General features: G+C 36.0%; 1 protein-coding gene across 1 annotated transcript in view; it reads left to right on the plus strand.

Moving 5' to 3' along the window:
• LOC141511916 (complement factor H-related protein 2-like) overlaps positions 1-11741 on the plus strand; it is an 88880-nt gene extending 77139 nt beyond the window's left edge. The window contains exons 8-9 of the mRNA XM_074220892.1: positions 11145-11360; positions 11589-11741. Coding sequence (XP_074076993.1) covers positions 11145-11341 — 197 coding nt within the window. The 3' untranslated portion in view covers positions 11342-11360; positions 11589-11741. The remainder of the gene's footprint in view (positions 1-11144; positions 11361-11588) is intronic.
• Positions 11742-19208: the final 7467 nt, after the last annotated feature.

Raw genomic sequence — 19208 nt, forward strand, 5'->3', positions numbered from 1 at the left:
TCAAATAGTTTTTTTAACTGATTTTCTAGGATTCTCTAACTTTAGCATCATATCATTTGCAGAAATTAAGTTTTACCTCTTCATAGCTTATTCTAATTCCTTCAATTTATTTTTATTCCCTTATTACTAAAGCTAATATTTCTAGTATAATATTGAATAATAGTGGTGTGATAGGCATCCTTGTTTCACCCCTGCTTTTACTGGGAACGCCTCTAGCTTACTTCCATTGCATATAATGCTTGCTGATGGTTTAAGTTATAGACAGCTTATCATTTTAAGGAAAATTACATTTATTCCTATGATCCCTAATGTTTTAAATAGAAATGTATGCTATAGTTTTTCCTAATGATTTTTCAGCATTTATTGAGATAATAAGATTTCTGTGAGTTTTCTTATTGATTTGATCAATTATATTTATAGATTCACTAATATTGAACCAGCCTTGTAATCATGGCATAAATTCCACCTGATCATAGTGTATGAACTTGGGGATAAATTGTTGTGATCTCTTTGCTAGTATTTTAACTTTTTTTGCATCAATATTCACTAGGGAAATTGATCTATAATTTCTCTCTCTTTTTTGGCTCTTTTTTGGCTTAAGTATTATACCATATTTGCTTCATTAAAGAAATTCGGCAAGACTCCTTTTTCACCAAAAATATTTGTATAGAATTTCAATAAATTGTTCTTTAAATGTTTAGGAGAATTCATTTATAAATCTATTTGTTCTTGGAGATTTTTTCTAAGGGACTTAATGGAATGTTAATTTCTGTTTCTAAGATGGTGTTGTTTTAGTATTCCATTTCATCTTCTGCTAATCTGGGGAATCATAATTTTATAAATCTTCATCCATTAGACTTAGATTATCAGATTTATTGGCATACAGTTGGGCAAGATAGCTCCAATTTATGAATTTAATTTCTTCAACATTGATGATGAATACATCCTTTTCATTTTTCAGACTGATGATTTAGTTTTCCTCTTTTTAAAATTAAATTCAATAAAGAGTTTCCTATTTTGTTGTTTTATTTCTTAAAACTTAATTTTATTTATTATTTCAAAATTATTCATACTTTCAATTTTATTAATGTCTTTCCTTTGATTTTCAAATTTTCTGATTTGGTATTTAATTGGGAATTTTTAAATTTGTTTTCTTCTAACAGTTTTAGTTGAATGTTCAATTTATTCATCTCTCTTTTCTACTTTATTCTCCTAAATATTTAGAAATAAAAAAAAATTCCCCTAATACCTGCTTTGGCTGAATTGCAAGGTTTAGTTTTATTGTATCATTATTGTATTTTTTCTACAATGAAATTACAGTTAGCTTCTATGATTTGTTATTTGACCCTCTTATTCTTTAGGAATTGGTTATTTAATTTCCTATTAATGTCCAGTCTGTCTACCCATGGTCCTATATTTCACTTGTATCATCATCTGAAAATAATACATTTATTATCACTGCCTTTCTGCACTTGATTGTGAGATATTTATGCCTTAATACATGGTCAATTTTGGTTTAGGTGCCATATAGCACCAAGAAAAAGTGTATATTTCTTTTAATTACCATTCAGTTTTCTCTAGAGATCTATCATACCAAACTTTTCTAAAGTTCTATTCACTTCCTAAGCTTCTTTATTGTTTATTTCGTGGTTAGATTTATCTTATTCTGAAGTAGGGAGGATGAGGTCCCTTTCTAGGATAGCCTTCCTGTAACTCAGCTTCTCCTTCAAGAACTTGGTGCTTATGTGTTTAGTATTCATAGTACTTCATTATCTATGTTATCCTTTAACAAGAAAGTGCTTCCTTCCTTATCTTTTTTAATTAGATCTATCTTTGCTTTTCCTTTCTCTGATCAGTATTGCTACTTCTGCTTTTTTTTACTTCAACTGAAGCATGATATATTCTGCTCTAACTTTTTACCTTTATTCTGTGTGTATCTCTTCTTCCAATGTGTTTCTTTTAAACAACATACTATAGGATTCTGATTTATAATCTATGCTGGTATTTGTTCTGTTTGTTGGAAGAATTCATCCTCTTCACAATCACAGTTATGATTACTAACTCTGTATTTCTCTCCATCCTATTTTTCCTGCTTTCTTACCAGTGTTTTGCTTCTGACCACTATCTCCCTCAGTCTACACTCACTTCTTTCAATCCCACTTCTCTTTCCTTTCCTCTTTCACCTCCTACTTCTCTCTAAAGTAAGATAAATTCCTAAATTCAATTTGGAGTGTATGTTATTCCTTCTCTGAGGCAAATCCAATAACAGTAAGATTCAAACAATTCTCAGGCCCTCCACACTAGTTGAGAGAAAATTGCTCTACTCTTTTTGTGGGTTTTTTTTCATTCCAGAATCCTTTTAGCTACTTGATTAATGTTGTTTTCTGAGGGAAACGAGAGCTCTAAGAACTTCCCAGATTCTCTCTGTCATATTATGTTACTTAGAGGGAAAACTAAACCAGCACACAGTAGGCAACTGTGTAACAGAAAAAGTAGGAAGCTTTTAGATATCTAGTGTACAGCACTGCATTTGCTGATCTGGAACAGAATATTCACAAACATCAAGACTGGTTTCACAAAAATTATGGAAATGGGGATAGCTAGTTGGCACAGTGGATAGAACACCAGCCCTGGAGTCAGGAGGACCTGAGTTCAAATTTAGCCTCAGACACTTAATAGTTGCCTAGCTGTGTAAACTTGTGGAAGTCACTTAATCCCCTTGCCTTAAAAAATAAAAGAAAAAAAGAAAATGATTGGGAAATAAAGAAGCTGCTAAATGAAAAACAAGAACTCCACAGGATTTACCAGCAGAATAGTTCATCCATTTCTAAGAAGGCAGCATTAATTCCATCCAAAGTAAAGTACAAGCAAAGCTTAAAGAGATGTAGGCCTCTTGGCTCAGTAAGAAGGCAGGTGAAAATCAGTTTTATGCAGACAGTAATATACCAAAATGCTTTTATGAAGGCTATTTATAGGTCAAAAGAGCTATGGTGCATCTCAAATATTCAGTGCTGATAGATCCACATTGATTAATGATAAGGACATGATTCTAGAGAGATGGGCTGTACATTCCTAGAGTGTTCTTAATAGACCATCATCAATCAATGCAGGAGCCATTGACCATTTAGCTCAAGATGAGGACAATCAGTCCCTAGCTGAAGTTCCAACTGAAGAAGAAGAGGTTTTTGAATTCCATTAGTCTCCTTTCAAGTGTAAAGCACCTCCTATTTCTGATTCTATTTATGTTGAGATCTACAAAGTGGGTGGATGCATTGCTCACTCAAAAACTGACTGAAATTTTCCAGGTTATATGACATGTGGAAGCTTATCATCCAAGAACTCAAAGATACCTCCACCATCCCTCTCTATAAAGCTAAAAGGAATGGATTTTCCTGTGACGATCATAGGGGTAGTTCTCTTTTAATCATTGCTGGTAAGATTCTTGCCAGAGTTCTCAATAAGTTAATCCTTCATCTGGAAGATGGTCACGTCCCTGAGAGGCAGTGGGGCTTCAGAAAGGGTTGAGGAACAGTTGATATGGTGTTTACTGCCCAACATCTCCAAGAGAAATATTAAGAATCGAAAGGAGATCTAAATTCAACATTTGTAAATACCTTCAGTAATGAGCATTTATGGGAAATTATGTAAAATTTGGTTGCCTGGAAAAGTTCATCAGTAGTGTATCTCAGGTCCATGATGCCACACATGCATGGGTTCTGGAAGGTGAATGATACTCTTGAGATTTCCCAGTGACCAATGTAATGAAACAAGGATAAGTCCTTGTTTCAATGCTTTGTAGTATGATGCTTTCAGTCATGTTATCAAAGCCTTCACTGAGAATGAACATCAAGATCAGCCTCTGCACTGAAAGTAAAATATTCAACTTGTAAAAGGCTACAAGCCAAGACCAAAGTGGAGGGATTGTTGGTTCATGATCTTCTGTTTGTTGGTGATTGTGCACTCAATGCAGCCTCTGATGCTGAGATGAAACAAAGTATGGATTGATTCTCTAATTTTGTGCTAATTTTTGTGCTAACAATTATACCAAGAAAACATAGGTGCCCCATCAACCAGCACCACACCATTCATATGTGCAACCGTCATTTGGCAAATGAAGTTCTGAATACTGTGGACAAGTTCACTCACCTTAGCAATGTCCTTTTCAGAGAGGTACACATTGACAATGACGGTAACACACACATATTGCCAGATTTAGTTCAGTATTTGAGAGACTCCAAAAGTGTGAGAAATAAGAGGTATTTGATTAATTATGAAATTGAAGGCCTACAGAGTCAATGTGTTGACCTCGTTGCTATGTATCTGTGAAATCTGGAGAGTTTACCAGCACCATGTCAGGAAACTGAATTGCTTCCACTTAAATTATCTTAGAAAGATTCTGAAGCTCATCTAGCAGGAGAAGATACAAGACACTGAGTTCTGGTCTCCAGCTAAGCTGCCTAACATTCCAACATAGCTACAGAGAGTGTGCAAGTGCAATGGACTGGTCATGTTGTTAGAATAAAAGTAGGATTCTTGTCAGAAAGACTATTCTATGGAGAACTCACACAGGGAAAGTACTAACAAGGAGGGGAGAAGAAGTGATACTAGGACACCCTGAAAGTCTCTTTTAAGAACTTTGGAATTGATTGTGCTGCATGGGAAATACTGCCACAGGATCTCCCAGCATGGCATGCACTCATTAGTGAGGATGTTGTGCTTATGAGATGGGCTGAATTGAAGAATCTCAAAGGAAACATGACCTAAGTTTAGGGTGCCCATCCAAGGTGTTAGAACTATTTGTATCTGACCTGTGGTAGAACATTTTGAACTCATCTTGGACTGATCTGCCATAGTCGGATGCACTGTAATTTGTCTCAAAAATAGCGATGTCATTTTGGTCTTCCTTGATAATGAAAGACAAGAACCAACCAACTGTTATGTACCTTTCCTAAAACATAGAGAACAAGGTGATATAGTGGATAGAACTCTGAGTCTGGAGTCAGAAAGACCTGAGGTCAAATTCAGCCTCAGATAAATACTAACTGTACAACCATGCGCAAGTCACTTAAATGCTGTTTATGTCAGTTTCCTCAACCAAAACATGAGGAAAATTTGATTTTCTAAGAAAATCCAAAATAGGGTCACAAAGAATTGGAAATAAGTTAAAATCACTAAAGAGCAACATAATTACCTACACTTTGCTCTATTATTCCCTCTCAGGATCTGCATTTTTTGTCCAATCATAAGATGAGTCCAAGGAGGCAAGAATTCCCAGAAGCTTTTCCCCAGAAGACTCCAAATGCTGTAAAATTATGAATGACTCTAACCAAATTCTAGAGTGGCAGGACTCACAAAAACACTGAGTGAAACAATTTTCCAGTCCAGGACAACTTGGAAGATCCACAGGAAGAAGCTATTTCATTGGTACCGGAGTTAGAAAGGGCCACCAAGCAGCCCAGGCCACAGTCACAATCACATCATGCCAGAGCAAATCAGCTCCAGCCTTCTAGGAACAGTCCATAGGGTATCTGGGGACCTCTGGGTCCCTGACAATAGGAGCAATATCCAGACCTCCCAGCCCAAGGATTTCCAAGGACAACTTGGAAGGTCAGTGGGAAAACTCTACCCCACTGAGGTGAGCACAGATCCCAGGCCAGCTCAAGCCTCAGTTCCCATCCCAGGAACCTGCAGCTTCCCAAAAGCTGCTTCCAGAACATTCAATTCACAGACAGTAAGGGGCTAGGGAGAAACTGCAGAGATCTCTCTGCTATCCCTGGAGCAAGATATGCTTAAGGCCTATACTCAGATCCAGGTCTCAGTCTGAGGTTCCATACTACCATAGAGGAACAGGGACCCTCTTCACAGTTTGAGAGTAGAGGGGATGGCCTGTGGTCATACATAGACCAAATCACAGGCAAGAAAACCTCTCATAAAGTTTTAAAAATAAGTTAAAATCAGATCATAGACAGGAGAAATTAGCAAATAACAGAAAAAAAGAAGAATCTCACCTTAGAAAATGACCTTGTCTCCATGAAGGAACAAAATAGAAGGTGACAAAATAAAAGCTTCTGTATCCCAAGCCCCAAGAAAAATAAGAATTGGTCTCAGGCTATAGAAGAGGTCAAAAAGATTTTGAAAAACAATTGGGGGAGGGGGAAGGGCCAAGATGGTGACAAGAAGGGATCCTGTCTTATACGATCTCTCATAAAACTCATAAGTTAAGGACTCTAACTAAACTTTCAAGAGACAGAACCCACAGAGGGACCCAATGAGGCAGTTCTCCTACTCAAGTAACCTGGAAAAGAGCAGAAAGTCTCTGCTCCCTGGGGTTGGATGGGTGGCCCACCAGAGGGGTGGCCCACCAGAACCAAAGAACTGCAGCCTCCCAGAGGCAGCCCCAGGGTGCTGGGAACCCTGGCTCACAGCAGCGGGGGAGTCTCCTGAGCTACATGCCGGGGGAGTACTGAGCACAAAGTGGGGGAACAGCGGGGGACCTCTGCCAGAGGGAGCACACAGAATCCAGCCCTCAGGGTACACAGTGAGCAATGTGGTCTTTCAGTAGCCCAGATCCAGGAACCGAAGCAGGCAGAGCCAGTAAGCAGGAGCCCCCAGGGCATGAGCCCATTGAACCTAGGGAGGGGAGTGAAGAGAGAGAGACTGCAGAGTTCTGTCCTCTGCCCCTGGAACAGGACTCTGGGGTTCTGACCACATTCAGATCCTCATTGCAGTCTAGGCCCTCCCATGGAACAGCAGGGGCCCCCTCCACCTCAGGCCCCAGGCAGAGGGGGGCACATATGGTCATTCACAGACCAGGAGAGAGGACAGAGCCTTTTGGGTGTGTCCCAAAAGCTCAGGAAGCACCCCAAAACCAGTCTCAGGCTGGGAAAATGAGAAAGCAGAGAAATAAGAGGAATACCATTGAGAAATATTTTGCAAATGAGCCCAAGAAGGATCAAAATACTCAATATAAAGATGAGGAAGCACGAGCTCCTACATCTAAAGACTCCAAGAAAAACAGAAATTGGGGTCAGCCTATGACAGAGATCAAAAAATACTTTGAAAATCAAATGAGGGAATTAGAAGAAAAACTGGGAAAAGAAATGAGAGAGATGCAGGAAAAACATGAAAATGAAGTCAGCAGCCTAGTCAAGGAAATCCAAAAAAAAGCTGAAGAAAATAGCATGCTAAAAACCAGCTTAGGTCAAATGGATAAAACAGTTCAAAAAGTTATTGAGGAGAAGAATGCCTTAAAAAGCAAAATTGGCCAGATGGAAAAAGAGATAGGAAAACTCTCTGAGGAAAACAAATCCTTCAGACAAAGAATAGAACTCAGGGAGATTGATGAATTTACAAGAAACCAGGATTCATTACTTCAAAACCAAAAAAAAATGAAAAATGAGAAAATGTGAAACATCTCATTGAAAAAACAACTGATATGGAAAACAGACTTAGGAAAGGTGATTTAAAAATTATTGGAATACCTAAAAGTCATGATCAGGAAAAGAGCCTTGACATCATTTTCAAAGAATTACTACAGGAAAATTGCCCTGATATTCTAGAAGCAGGGGACAAAATAGAAATGGAGAGAATCCACCAATCCCCCTGAGAAAGAGATGCCAAAAAACCAACCCCTAGGAATATTATAGGCAAATTCCAGAACTCCCAAGTCAAAGAGAAAATATTACAAGCAGCAAGAAGGACACAGTTCAAATATCATGGAGCTACAGTCAGGATCACACAGGACTTAGCAGCAACTACATTGGAAGCTCGTAGGACTTGGAAAATACCAGAAGGCAAAAGAGCTTAGAATGCAATCAAGAATCAACTACCCAGCAAGGCTGAATGTCCTCTTGCAGGGAAAAATATGGACTTTCAATGAACCAGGGGAATTTCAAATGTTCCTGTTGGAATGGCCAGAGCTGAATAGAAGGTTTGATCTTCAGATACAGGACTCAGGTTGAAGCATGGAGATTGAAGGAGAGGGGGTAAAATATGAGGGACTTGATGATGATGAACTGCATGTATTACTGCATAGAAAAATGACACTGATAATACTCATATGAACCTTCTCAGTTAATAGAACAAGTAAAGGGAGCTTTTATAGTTGAAGCACAGGAGAAAGCTGAATTCTAAGCTAAAATATGGTATAAAAATGGAGTCAATAGAAAAAAGGGAAATGTAATGGGAGAAAGAAAAAGGAGAGGGGAAATAAGCCAAGATATCTCATATAATAAATTTTTTCTTTATTACAATGAGCTATTGTAATGATATGGAAGGGGGAAGGCAAGGGGGAATGAGAGAATCTTTGCTCTCATCAGAGATGGCTAGGAGAGGAAATAGCATATATACTCAATGAGGTATAGGCATCTGGAGTAAGAAGAAAAGGGTGAGGACAGGGGGAAGGGGGTGATGTGAATGATGGAGGAGAGGATGGACCATGGCGGAAGAGTGGTCAGATATAACACATTTTCCTTTTTTACTTCTTGCAAGGGGCTGGGATTGGATTGCCTGTCCAGGACCACAGGGTCAGATGGATGCTGGGCCTAAGTGGTAGTAGGGGGACTTGGGGCCTCTTGGCCCAAGGACTAGGGATCTGTCTGTTATGCCACTCAGATACCCTACAGCTGAGTCAGAGTGAAAGGAGAGAGAAAATATAGTACATGGTAGTGGAGAAATAAAAAAGGAAGGAGTTGCGATCAGCAATGGCAATGGTGGAAAATTATGGAAGTAACTTTTGCGATGAACTTACCATAAAGAATGTGATCCACCTGCGACAGAGTTGTTGGTGTTGGAACAAAGACTGAAGCACATTTATTATTTGTTGTTATTATTATTATTATTATTATTATTATTATTATTATTATTTAGGGAGGTGCAGGGCAAATGGGACTTGGTCGCCTGCCTGGAGATGCATAGCAGGGTAATTGTTTGGTGTCTGAGGCCAGATTTGGACCCAGGTGCTCCTGGCTCAAGGGCCAGTGCTGTGTCTACCACCCAGCCACCCCTACTATTATTACTATTTTATTTTATTTTATGTCTTTTTTTTCTTTTTTTGTTTTTTTTTCAGGGCAGCGGGGTTGGGTTGGCCTGCATGTCACACGACTGGGTGATTGTTGGGTGTATGGGGCTGGATATGGGCTCAGGTGCTCCTGGCTCCAGGGCTGGGGTTTCATCCATTGTGCCACCTGGCCATACCTACAATTATTATTATTATTTTTTTTAATTTTGATTTTTTCTCTCCCCTTTACTTTATTGCTCAAGCGAGCCCATATTTTGTGGGGGGGGGTTCTGTTTACTCTTAAGCAAGAATATTTTATTAATGTATAAAAAAACCTTATTTGTACAAAAAAGAGAATAAATAAATATTAAAATAAAAAAAAGAAAAACAATTGAGGGAGGCAAAAGAAAAATTGGAAAGAAAAATGAGAGTATTGCAGGAAAATCATGAAGACCAAGTCAGCAGCTCGGTGAAGGAAATACCAAAAGATACCAAAAAAATAAAATAAAATAAAATCTTAAAAACTATTTTGGGTCAAAAGGAAAAAGCAACCCAAAAGATTAGGGAGAAGAGTGCCTTAAAAAGAAGAATTGGTCAGATGGAAAAAGAGAGAGGAAAGTTCTCTGAAGAAAATAATTCCTTCAAGTGTAGAATGAAGTTAAGAGAAATTGATGACTGGGAGAAATCAAAAAAATAAAACAAAACAAAAGAATGAAAAAACTAGAAGAAAATGTACAATATCACACTGGAAAAACAATTGACTTGGAAAAACAGATCCAGAAGAGATCATTTAAAAATTATTGGGCTACCTGAAAGTCATGATCAGAAAAAGAGCCTAGATTTCATTTTTCAAGAATATATGCAGCAAAATTGCCCTGCTATCCTAGAAGCATAGGACAAAATAGAAATTGAGGGAATCCACTGATCACCTCCTGAAAGAGATCCCAAAATGAAAATTCCCAGGAATATTATAGAAAAATTCCAGAACTCCCAAGTCAATGAGAAGATATTATAAGCAGCCAGAAAGAAACAATTTAATTACAATGGCACTATAATCAAGATTACACAGGATTTAGCAGTATTCACAATACGGGCTCATAGGGCTTGGAATATAATATTCTGGAAGGCAAAAGAGCCTTCAATGACTTAGCAAAACTGAAAATTTTCTTTCAGGGGAAAAGATGATCATTCAGTCAAACTTACCTGCTGAAATGACCAGAGCTGAACAGTAAGTTTTTTTTTTTCTCTAAGTACAGGTCTCAGGCGAAGCATATAGAGGATGAATGGGAAGGGCAAATTATGAGGGATTTAATGATGCTGAACTGCATGCAGTCCTGCATGGGAAGATGATACTGATAACTTATATAAACTTTCTCATTTATTAGAGAGTTAGAAGGAACATAAATAGGCAAAGCACAGGACAGAGCTGAATATGGTCTACTATATTATAAAGTGGGAGTCCAAGGGTAAAAAAGGGAATGTACTGTGAGAAAGGGAAAGAAAAGGTAGGATGGGCTAAGATATTTTACATAAAAGTGTCAAGAAGTGTATGGAAGGGAGGAAGGTAAGGCAGGAACGAGTGAGCCTTCATTCTCACTGGAAGTGGCTCAGAGAGGAAATAACTTTCCCACTCAATAGGGTATAGAAATCTCTTACCCTGGAGGAAAAAGAATAAGAAAGAGATGAGGATAAAGGGGATGGGGAGGGAGGGGGGGTCTGTAGGTGATAGAAGAGTAGGAAGATTGTAGGAGAGGGTAGTCAGATACAATACACTTCTGAGGAGGGACAGATGGAAGAGAGAGAGAATAGAATAAATGAGAGTGGAGAGGAATAGAATGGAGGGAAATAAAATTAATCATGGCAGTGATAGAAAACATATTGAAGCAACATCTCTGATGAACTTGAAATAAAGAATGCAACCCATCCCAGAAACAGAACCAATGGTATCTGAACACAGATTGAAGTACATTTTTTATCTCTCACTTTATTTTTTGTGAGGTTTCTTTATCATTTTCGGAGGGGGGGTTATATTTACTTTCATAACCAGACTATTATAGTAATGTTAAAATAAATCAATCATGAAAAAAAGAAAATGTGATGTTGTGCATACTTATCTCCTGTAAATTGCATTCTTTTCCTCTTTCAGAGGCATGTACAATATCAGAAGAAATTATGAAAAAGAATAACATAGAACTTAAATGGAGAAACACTGAAAAGATTTATACAAAAACAGGAGAGGAGACTGAATTTACTTGTTCAGAGAGATTTCATCCAGCTCCAAGTTCACCTCCATTTAGAGCAAAGTGTGTAGAGGGTCAAATCAGCTATCCCAAATGCATATAAAATGGAATTTTTCACTGTGGTGAGTTTTATATTCTAATCTGGAGTTTGGGGTTTTTTTTTTTGATGAACTGGATACATCTCCCTCAAAAAAGAAAATTAAGTCTTCTGTCCCTCCAAAACCTCTGCCTACTTTTAATACATTAAAGGATTTTCATAGCACCATTATACTATACAAAACTTTTTATTGTTCATGCTGAATATTTTCCTTCACTTACTAACTTTTGCTTTTGTTTATATTTTTCCTTAGGAATTCAGCTACAAAGATAATGATGGCTATGATCATACACTATTTATTACCACCCTTTGGAAATGAGGACTGTGACAAATGTACAGTCTCAATCAATTCTTTGACTTCTTTTCTACTTTGTAATAAATGTTTTAATTTAGTTGTATTTACAGAGTTTGGTCCATCATTCATTCAATTTACTATTGACTTGAATATGTTCACTTTTTAAACTGAAAAAGTAAAAGTATGAAACATTTCAGAAAAATTTAATATGTATTAATAAAACAGTCACTATAAGAAAATCCTGAGTTATTTAACTACCTGGGGTCATCACTTCTCCATAGGAACAGAAAATAAATGCTAGGTGTTCATTTGTCTCTAATTTGGAAGGATTTACAGTCTTCTGGGGATGAATATTAAGTGTGTCAGTGTGTGTGTGTGTGTGTGTGTGTGTGTGGTGCAGGAAAGAGGGATCTGCAGTCCTTTTGGTTGCATTTAAAACTCATGTGCTCATTGTATCTAAAAACATCATTACTTCCTTTATTTGATGTTTGAAGATGGTTCTTGGTCTTCAGAAAATCATAGAGAATAATAAAGGTGCTGCAAAAAAAACAAATATTATCCCAATTTTTAAAAGTAGAAGTAGTGAGGAGCCTACAAGTCATAAGCTATAAAAATGCTCTTTCATTCCCAGAAAAATAGTTTAATTTATATAAGAGGTAAATCATAGAAAAAAAACCAATGATCACAAAAACAGGATGTCTACCTGAAAAACAGTTCATATGAGACTAATTTAATTTATTCTGTAGCAGAGTTATTACATTGCAATCGAAGGAATTATGAAAGTAGATTATATTTGACATGGCAAAACACTGGACAAAGTCCCTGCTACTGCACTTGGGAATAAGACAGAGAATTGTAGATGATATGATTGTTCAGTTGGTTGAGTTTGAAATTGTTTGAATGAGCAGAATAAAGACTAATAATGAATGTGGGACTATTATCTTAAAGAGAAGTCTCTTGTTGAGTGCTTCAGGGATCTGTTCTGGTTCTCTGTTTAGCACTATTTTTATTGGTGACTTGTTAAGGAAACAAATGTCATGTTTCTTATATTTTCAATTAACAAGTCAAAAGAGAACTGAAATATTGAAAATTCTTGAGTTAATTAGCAATCAGATTAAATTCACTTGTACTAATAGAAACAAATTTAGTTTTATGAACTTGGGTTCAAAAAATCAAATTTAAAATGACAATTAAGACATAACTAGATTGTGCATTATATAAAAATAGTTCAGTTTTTTATTTTATTGTAATTTCAGTATTTATCAGTATTCATCAAGGATTACATAAAGCCCTGTATAAGCAATGGAAAAAAACACTAATGAACATCTTAGCCCTTAAAAAATGTTGCAGGAGGAGAAAGGGAGATGAATGCCACATGTATAGAAATGATAATACAAGATAACTGATAAAGGTAGAGTTAACTGAGGATATTTACTATTTGGAAGAGGTTGAACTTTATTTGACTTTGAAAGAAAACCAAAGATTGTGTTAAGGAGAGGATGAGGAAATGCAGAACAACTTGGCAACCACCAAACTTCATTAGGATGCTTTCTTCACACCATATTTGGGATTTTCTGTTTACTAGTCCTAGAACAATGAAAGGGTGGGCTTTATCCTGATTAGAAAAAACAGCCTGAAATATATAGGAATGAATGTATAGAATTCTTTATCTCAAAGTTGAAGACAATTTTTGCTTCACTTTTTATTTTTAAAAATCATTTTAAATTGTTTTTAGATTCTGAATTCTCTCCCTCTTTCCCCACTCAATTTATAACTTTTAATTTTATGTTGAAGTTGAACTCTTCTCTTGAATGGCAAAAGTCCTGTCATAAGCTGCAGATTTTTTCTGCTGCTGTTTTCAAAGTTAGTTTCATACTTCCAAGTTGATCTGGTCCAAGATGAAGTATGGTCATCGCTCTTCTTCAAAGTGTCCTGTTCTATACCCAGCAAGGGGTATAGGGACCTTTCTTTCTGCAGCCACAAATCCTAGAAGTCCTCCTGAGACTTTGAAATATGACCCATGGTCCCAAGTGCTATGCATTCTTTTTGGCTTTAAAAGTGAGACTGAGGGGCGGCTAGGTGGTACAGTGAATAAAGCACCAGCCTTGGAGTCAGGAGTACCTGGGTTCAAATCCGACCTCAGACACTTAATAATTACCTAAGCTATGTGGCCTTGGGCAAGCCAATTAACCCAATCACTGCCTTGAAAATCTAAAAAAAAATGAGAATGGGTGCCTGGCTCCCTTATGAGTGACTACTTCATCCTGGAATTGTGCATAGGGCCCTTGTTCTCCTGAAATGGAAAGAGAAAGAGAGAATGGACAACAGCAAGGAAAGAAGCTGCTTCAATTGTTGATCACAGACAATGGACAGGCACTTTCTTTTTTTATCCTTTTTAATGAAGATAGTAATAAGAAGAAAAAAATAAAGAAAAATTAGAAGATGACAACATGAAGGAAAAAATAGTAATTAAAAAACATAGCCATGAATATAAGAGCATCAATTCAACCATAAAATGTAAGAAAGTATCAAAGCAAATGAAGAAATGGAATACAATACCATCTTGCTTACAAAAAAAGAATAAAAGATAGTTTTTGCACATGAAATAAAAAATTCATACAAAATTAGTGTCAGTAGCACAATTCATTATGTTCTAGGGAAATTTTTTTTGACTAGGCAATGGAGTTGTGACTCACTCAAGGTCACACAGCTAGGTAATCAAGTGTCTGAGTTCAGATTTGAACTCAGGTCCTCCTGACTTCAGGGCCAGTGCTCTATCCACTGTGCCACCTAACTACTCCCATAAATTTTTTAAAAAGCAAGGATAGGAATCATGATTTTAGCTAGAACTACAGTTAATATAGATGTGATAAAAAGAGACAATGAAAATATTCATTACATTATAGTCTCCATAGGTGATGAATCAATATTCATAACTAATATGTATGCACTGAGGAATCTAGCTTCTAAATGATAAAGGAAAAGTTAATAAAATTGGAACAAAATATAAAATTAAAATTGGAATTTCAAAAGACTGACACTTTCATATCTAATCAATTCAATAAACAATCATTAAGTAAATATAATGTGCCAGACACTGTGTTAAACCCTGGGAATTCAAATAATAATCAGTTATTTCCATCACACAATTCACAGTCTAATGGGGAAGACAACAGACAAAGAGTCAGGAAAGTAGGAAATTAAATGGAGTGGAGTTGGAAACCAGAGAATACTCAGCACAGGTACACATGCAAAGAGAGCAGAAAGCAGGTAGAAGAGTACCTGCAGATTTGATTGAGTAAAAGTACAGTTTCTGCCCTCTGTAAAAGAGTTTATTATTCAATCATTTAGTCCTCCAGTCAGAAGGGAAAGGAATATGAGAAATATTCTTTCAGCCAATGCTTGAATTATCAGAAGGATGATGAAATTAGCAGTGATTGATCTTAACCTGAAAGAATCAAGCTGTTAGAGGAAGGTGAAAACATGTAGAAATGTAGACACAAAATAGAAATTTGGAGAGTAATGACTTTATGAGAAAAGAAAGTAATTTACATGCTTCTTATCTGTGAATGACATAAAAATTTACTATTTAAATTACTATGCAATTTATAATAGGAAATTACAAAGGAATGATAAGTTAAAGAATCAGTAATAGAAATGTTATATATTTTTTAATTTTAATAGAGTTAAAACAAAGGAAACTTCTGAGATGTAGCAAATATGACAATAGAAGAAATTTTGTATTTCTAAAAGCTTTGCTACAAAAATATGATCAAATTGTGTCATTAGGCATGCATTTCAAGAAAAATTAGAAATACAGCAAATAAGAAAGTCACACTTAATCAATGAAGTAGAAATTCTAAAAAATCAAAAAGAGAATAAATTTGATGAAAAATTTAAAAACACATTAAATTGATAAATAAAAAATGGAATACTTTTTCAAACTAATCTGAGGGGTTTTTTTTGAAATACAGAAAGAACTATTTGTTTATACCAAACATTATAAAGAAAAACAGAACTGAAAGAAGCATTTTCATAATTATAAAGTAAAATTAACTCTAACTTGGGAAAAATAACAAAATATATCTGAGAAAAAATGCATATAATAACCAAAAAAAGATGAGTTAAATAATATAATACGAGAAAATTATTGTTACATATATGAGTGAACTTAAAAGAATGGAAGTATTACTTGTATTACTAAAAATGAAGGCATATTTCCATTTTATTTCAATGATAATAATAATTAACTGATACCTAAATCAAAGAAAGACAAATAAAAATAATTATGGACATACCACTAACATTGATGCAAAACTTTTAAGCAAAACATTAGCATATACAAAATGTCAACCTATTCGAATGATCATTTTGTATTCATAACAGAATTTCAGTCTAATATTAGAAGATTGTTAACATAAAAATACACATTCATATTAAAAGATTCTGAAAAGATATTTGACAGAATGAAAAAGGAAATCATCAAGAAGAGTAATAAAGGAACCATTACTTACTCTAATCAATGATAATTGAAACAGTGAATAGAAGATATGTAGAATACAAAACAAATCCAAAAAAAAAATCACTGTTAATGCTGTACAATACTAACAAAACCTAGCAAGAAGAGAAAGAAAGAAAAATTCAATGTAAATAAAAAGAGAGACAGAGTTCCAGCCAAGATGGTGGAGAGAAGACAATCACTGTGCTAAGGTCTCCTGGTCTTCCCTCATATATAATTAAATAAACCTCTTAACATAAATTTGATCAAAAAAATCCAGAAAAAGAAGCTAGGAGAACATCTACCTCAAGATCTGTCTTCTGGGACTGTGGGTGGACCAGGCATAGAGAGCAGAGAGCCAATGGGGATGGGGTGAGAGCCAGACTAACCTAAGATCAGCCATGGAGATGTTGACTGTGGGAGTCACAGTCTAAGAGCCAACTGGAACAAGGGGGCTTTGGCTGTAGGAATGATGGTCTGGGATGCTCTGGCAGGACTGGAGGGTGAATTCCAGTGCAGAGAGTAGCAGACATTGATCTGCTGGGCTCCTCTGCTCTGGAGGACCTCAGACTGAATATTTTCACTTCAGTGGAGTCCTCTTCCCAGAAAAACACAGTAACAACCCATACCACCACTAGCATCACCCCCTCAGCCTCAGGCATGGACAGCAGAACTCCCTCAGCTGAATAGGGAGAGTAATTACCTTGCCCCAGGGCATAGCCTACATTTTACAAGGATAAAAGTATTCAGAACAACAGCACCCTGCCCCACCCACTGCCTCCAGGCCAAGGGAAAAGGCCTTAAATCAAGATAATAGATACCAGAGAAAACCATCAGAACCACCTATTGGCCCACTTGGAGTAATTAAACTCAGTCAATGTCACCTCTAGGGATCTCAACACCAAACTTCTGTGAAACAGCCCCTTCCCCAACACAAGATCTCAAGAAAATGAAGAAAGGCCAATGTAAAGGGGGGCATAGAAAATTACCTAGATGGTAAAGACCCTAAATCAGAGAGATCTAGAACCTCAGAGTAGAATATGATTTTGTCTCCAGCCCAGAAAGAATTCCTTGAAGATATCAGGAAGGAATTTAAAAATCAAATGGAAAATTTGGGAAAGAAAATTAACACCTTTCAATAAGAAAACAAATCCTTGGAAAATACAATTGGACAAATGCAAAAAGAAAATAATTCTCTCAAAATCTGAATTGTTCAAATGGAAAACACTTTCAAAAATAGAATTGATCAACTGGAAAAAGAGTTGCAAAAATTAAATGAAGAAAATTCTTCTCTAAGAAAAAGAATGGAGTCTGTGGAAATTAATCACTTCATAAGACCACAAGAATCTGTTAAACAAAAACCAAAAAATCAAAAAAAAAGAAGAAAATGTAAAATTCCAAATTAGAAAAAACCACTGACCTCAAAAAATAGATAGAGGAGAGATAAACTAAGAATCATTGGGTTTCCTGAAAATATTGAAGAGAAAAAAAAAACCTGGACATAATATTAAGATTTAGTGATGGAACATTGTCCTGACATCATGAAACCATAGGGAAAAATAGTAATTGAAAGAATCTCTGAAAAGGGATTCCAAAATGAAAATGTGAAGGAATATTGTGGCCAAATTCCAGAACTATCAGATAAAAAAGAAAATCCTGTAAGCAGTTAGAAAGAAACAATTTAGATAACAATCAGCCACAGTAAAGATTACACAGGACATGGCTGCATCAACATTAAGGGATCAAAGGGTCTGGAATGTGATATTTTGAAAAGCAAGGGAGCTTGGAATACAACCAAGAATTCACTATCTGATGAAATTGAGCCTTCTTTTCTAGGGGAAAAGAAGGACATTTAAGAAAGTAGGATACTCCTAACTTTTCCTGATGAAAAGACCAGAGCTTAATGTAAAATTTGGACTTCAAACAGGAGACCAAAGAGGAACATGAAAAGGTTAAAAAAAGGTAAAGAAAAAAACTGCTATCCAATAAGATGAAACTGCTACATCCCTCTAATAACTTTAATAACTGTCGAGAATTGTAACTCTATTAGAGAGAATATACATAGCCACAAGTGCTGTACACTGAGGAAATTCTGTGACTCAGATGGAATGATTTAAAAACAAAACCTCCTTAAAAAGAGAGACAGTAAAGATCGGAGGATAGAGGAGATTGAATGGAGTAAAGGTCATTACATTAAGAGGTACAAAGTACCTATTGCAATAGAGGGGAAGAAAGGAAGAGGTGAGAACCACCTGAATCTTACTCTCATCAGATTTGGCTTAAAATTATCATGCATACACTCAGTTAAGTTAAGAAACTTACCTTTCCATTCAAGTATTAAAGGGGAAGAGGGGAAAGAAAAAGGGAACTATTAGGTGAAAGGGAAGGAAGAAGGGGTAAAGGGAAAGGAGAAAGAAAAGGATGGGGGTTCGATGTGGGAGGGCAAACACACTGAAGGTGGTGGTATTCAGAAACAAAATACGGGGGAATATGGATAAAGTGAAAAAGGGGGAAAATACAGAGGGAAGATAGCATAAAGGACAATAAAGAGTTAGTAATTACAACTTTGAATGTGAATGGGATGAACTCTCCCTTAAAACATAAGCAAATAACAAAATGGATTAAAAACCAGAATCCTACAATATGCTGCTTACAAGAAATTCATTTGAAAGTAAAGATAAAAGGTTGGTACAAACTATGGTTTGCTTATGCTGATGTAAAAAAAGCAGGGATAACAATCCTTACCTCAGACAAAGCAGTGCAAAAATAGACATCATAAAAAGAGATAAAGAAGGAAACTATATGCTCCTAAAAGTAACATAGGCAATAAAGTAAATTCAATACTAAATATAAATGCATCCAATGGGATAGCATCCAAATTCTTAGAGGAGAAGCTGAAGGATTTACAGGAAGACATAGACAGCAAAGTTCTACTGGTGAGAGACTTCAAACTCTGACTCTCAAATTTAGATAAATCTAAACATAAAATAAACAAGAAGGAAGTTAAGGAGGTAAATAGATTGTTAGAAAACGTAGGCACAATCAACATTTGGAGAAAAATTGAATGGAGGATAGAAAGG

The sequence above is a fragment of the Macrotis lagotis genome, chromosome 2, assembly GCF_037893015.1.
Source record: "Macrotis lagotis isolate mMagLag1 chromosome 2, bilby.v1.9.chrom.fasta, whole genome shotgun sequence".
Lineage (NCBI taxonomy): Eukaryota > Metazoa > Chordata > Mammalia > Peramelemorphia > Peramelidae > Macrotis > Macrotis lagotis.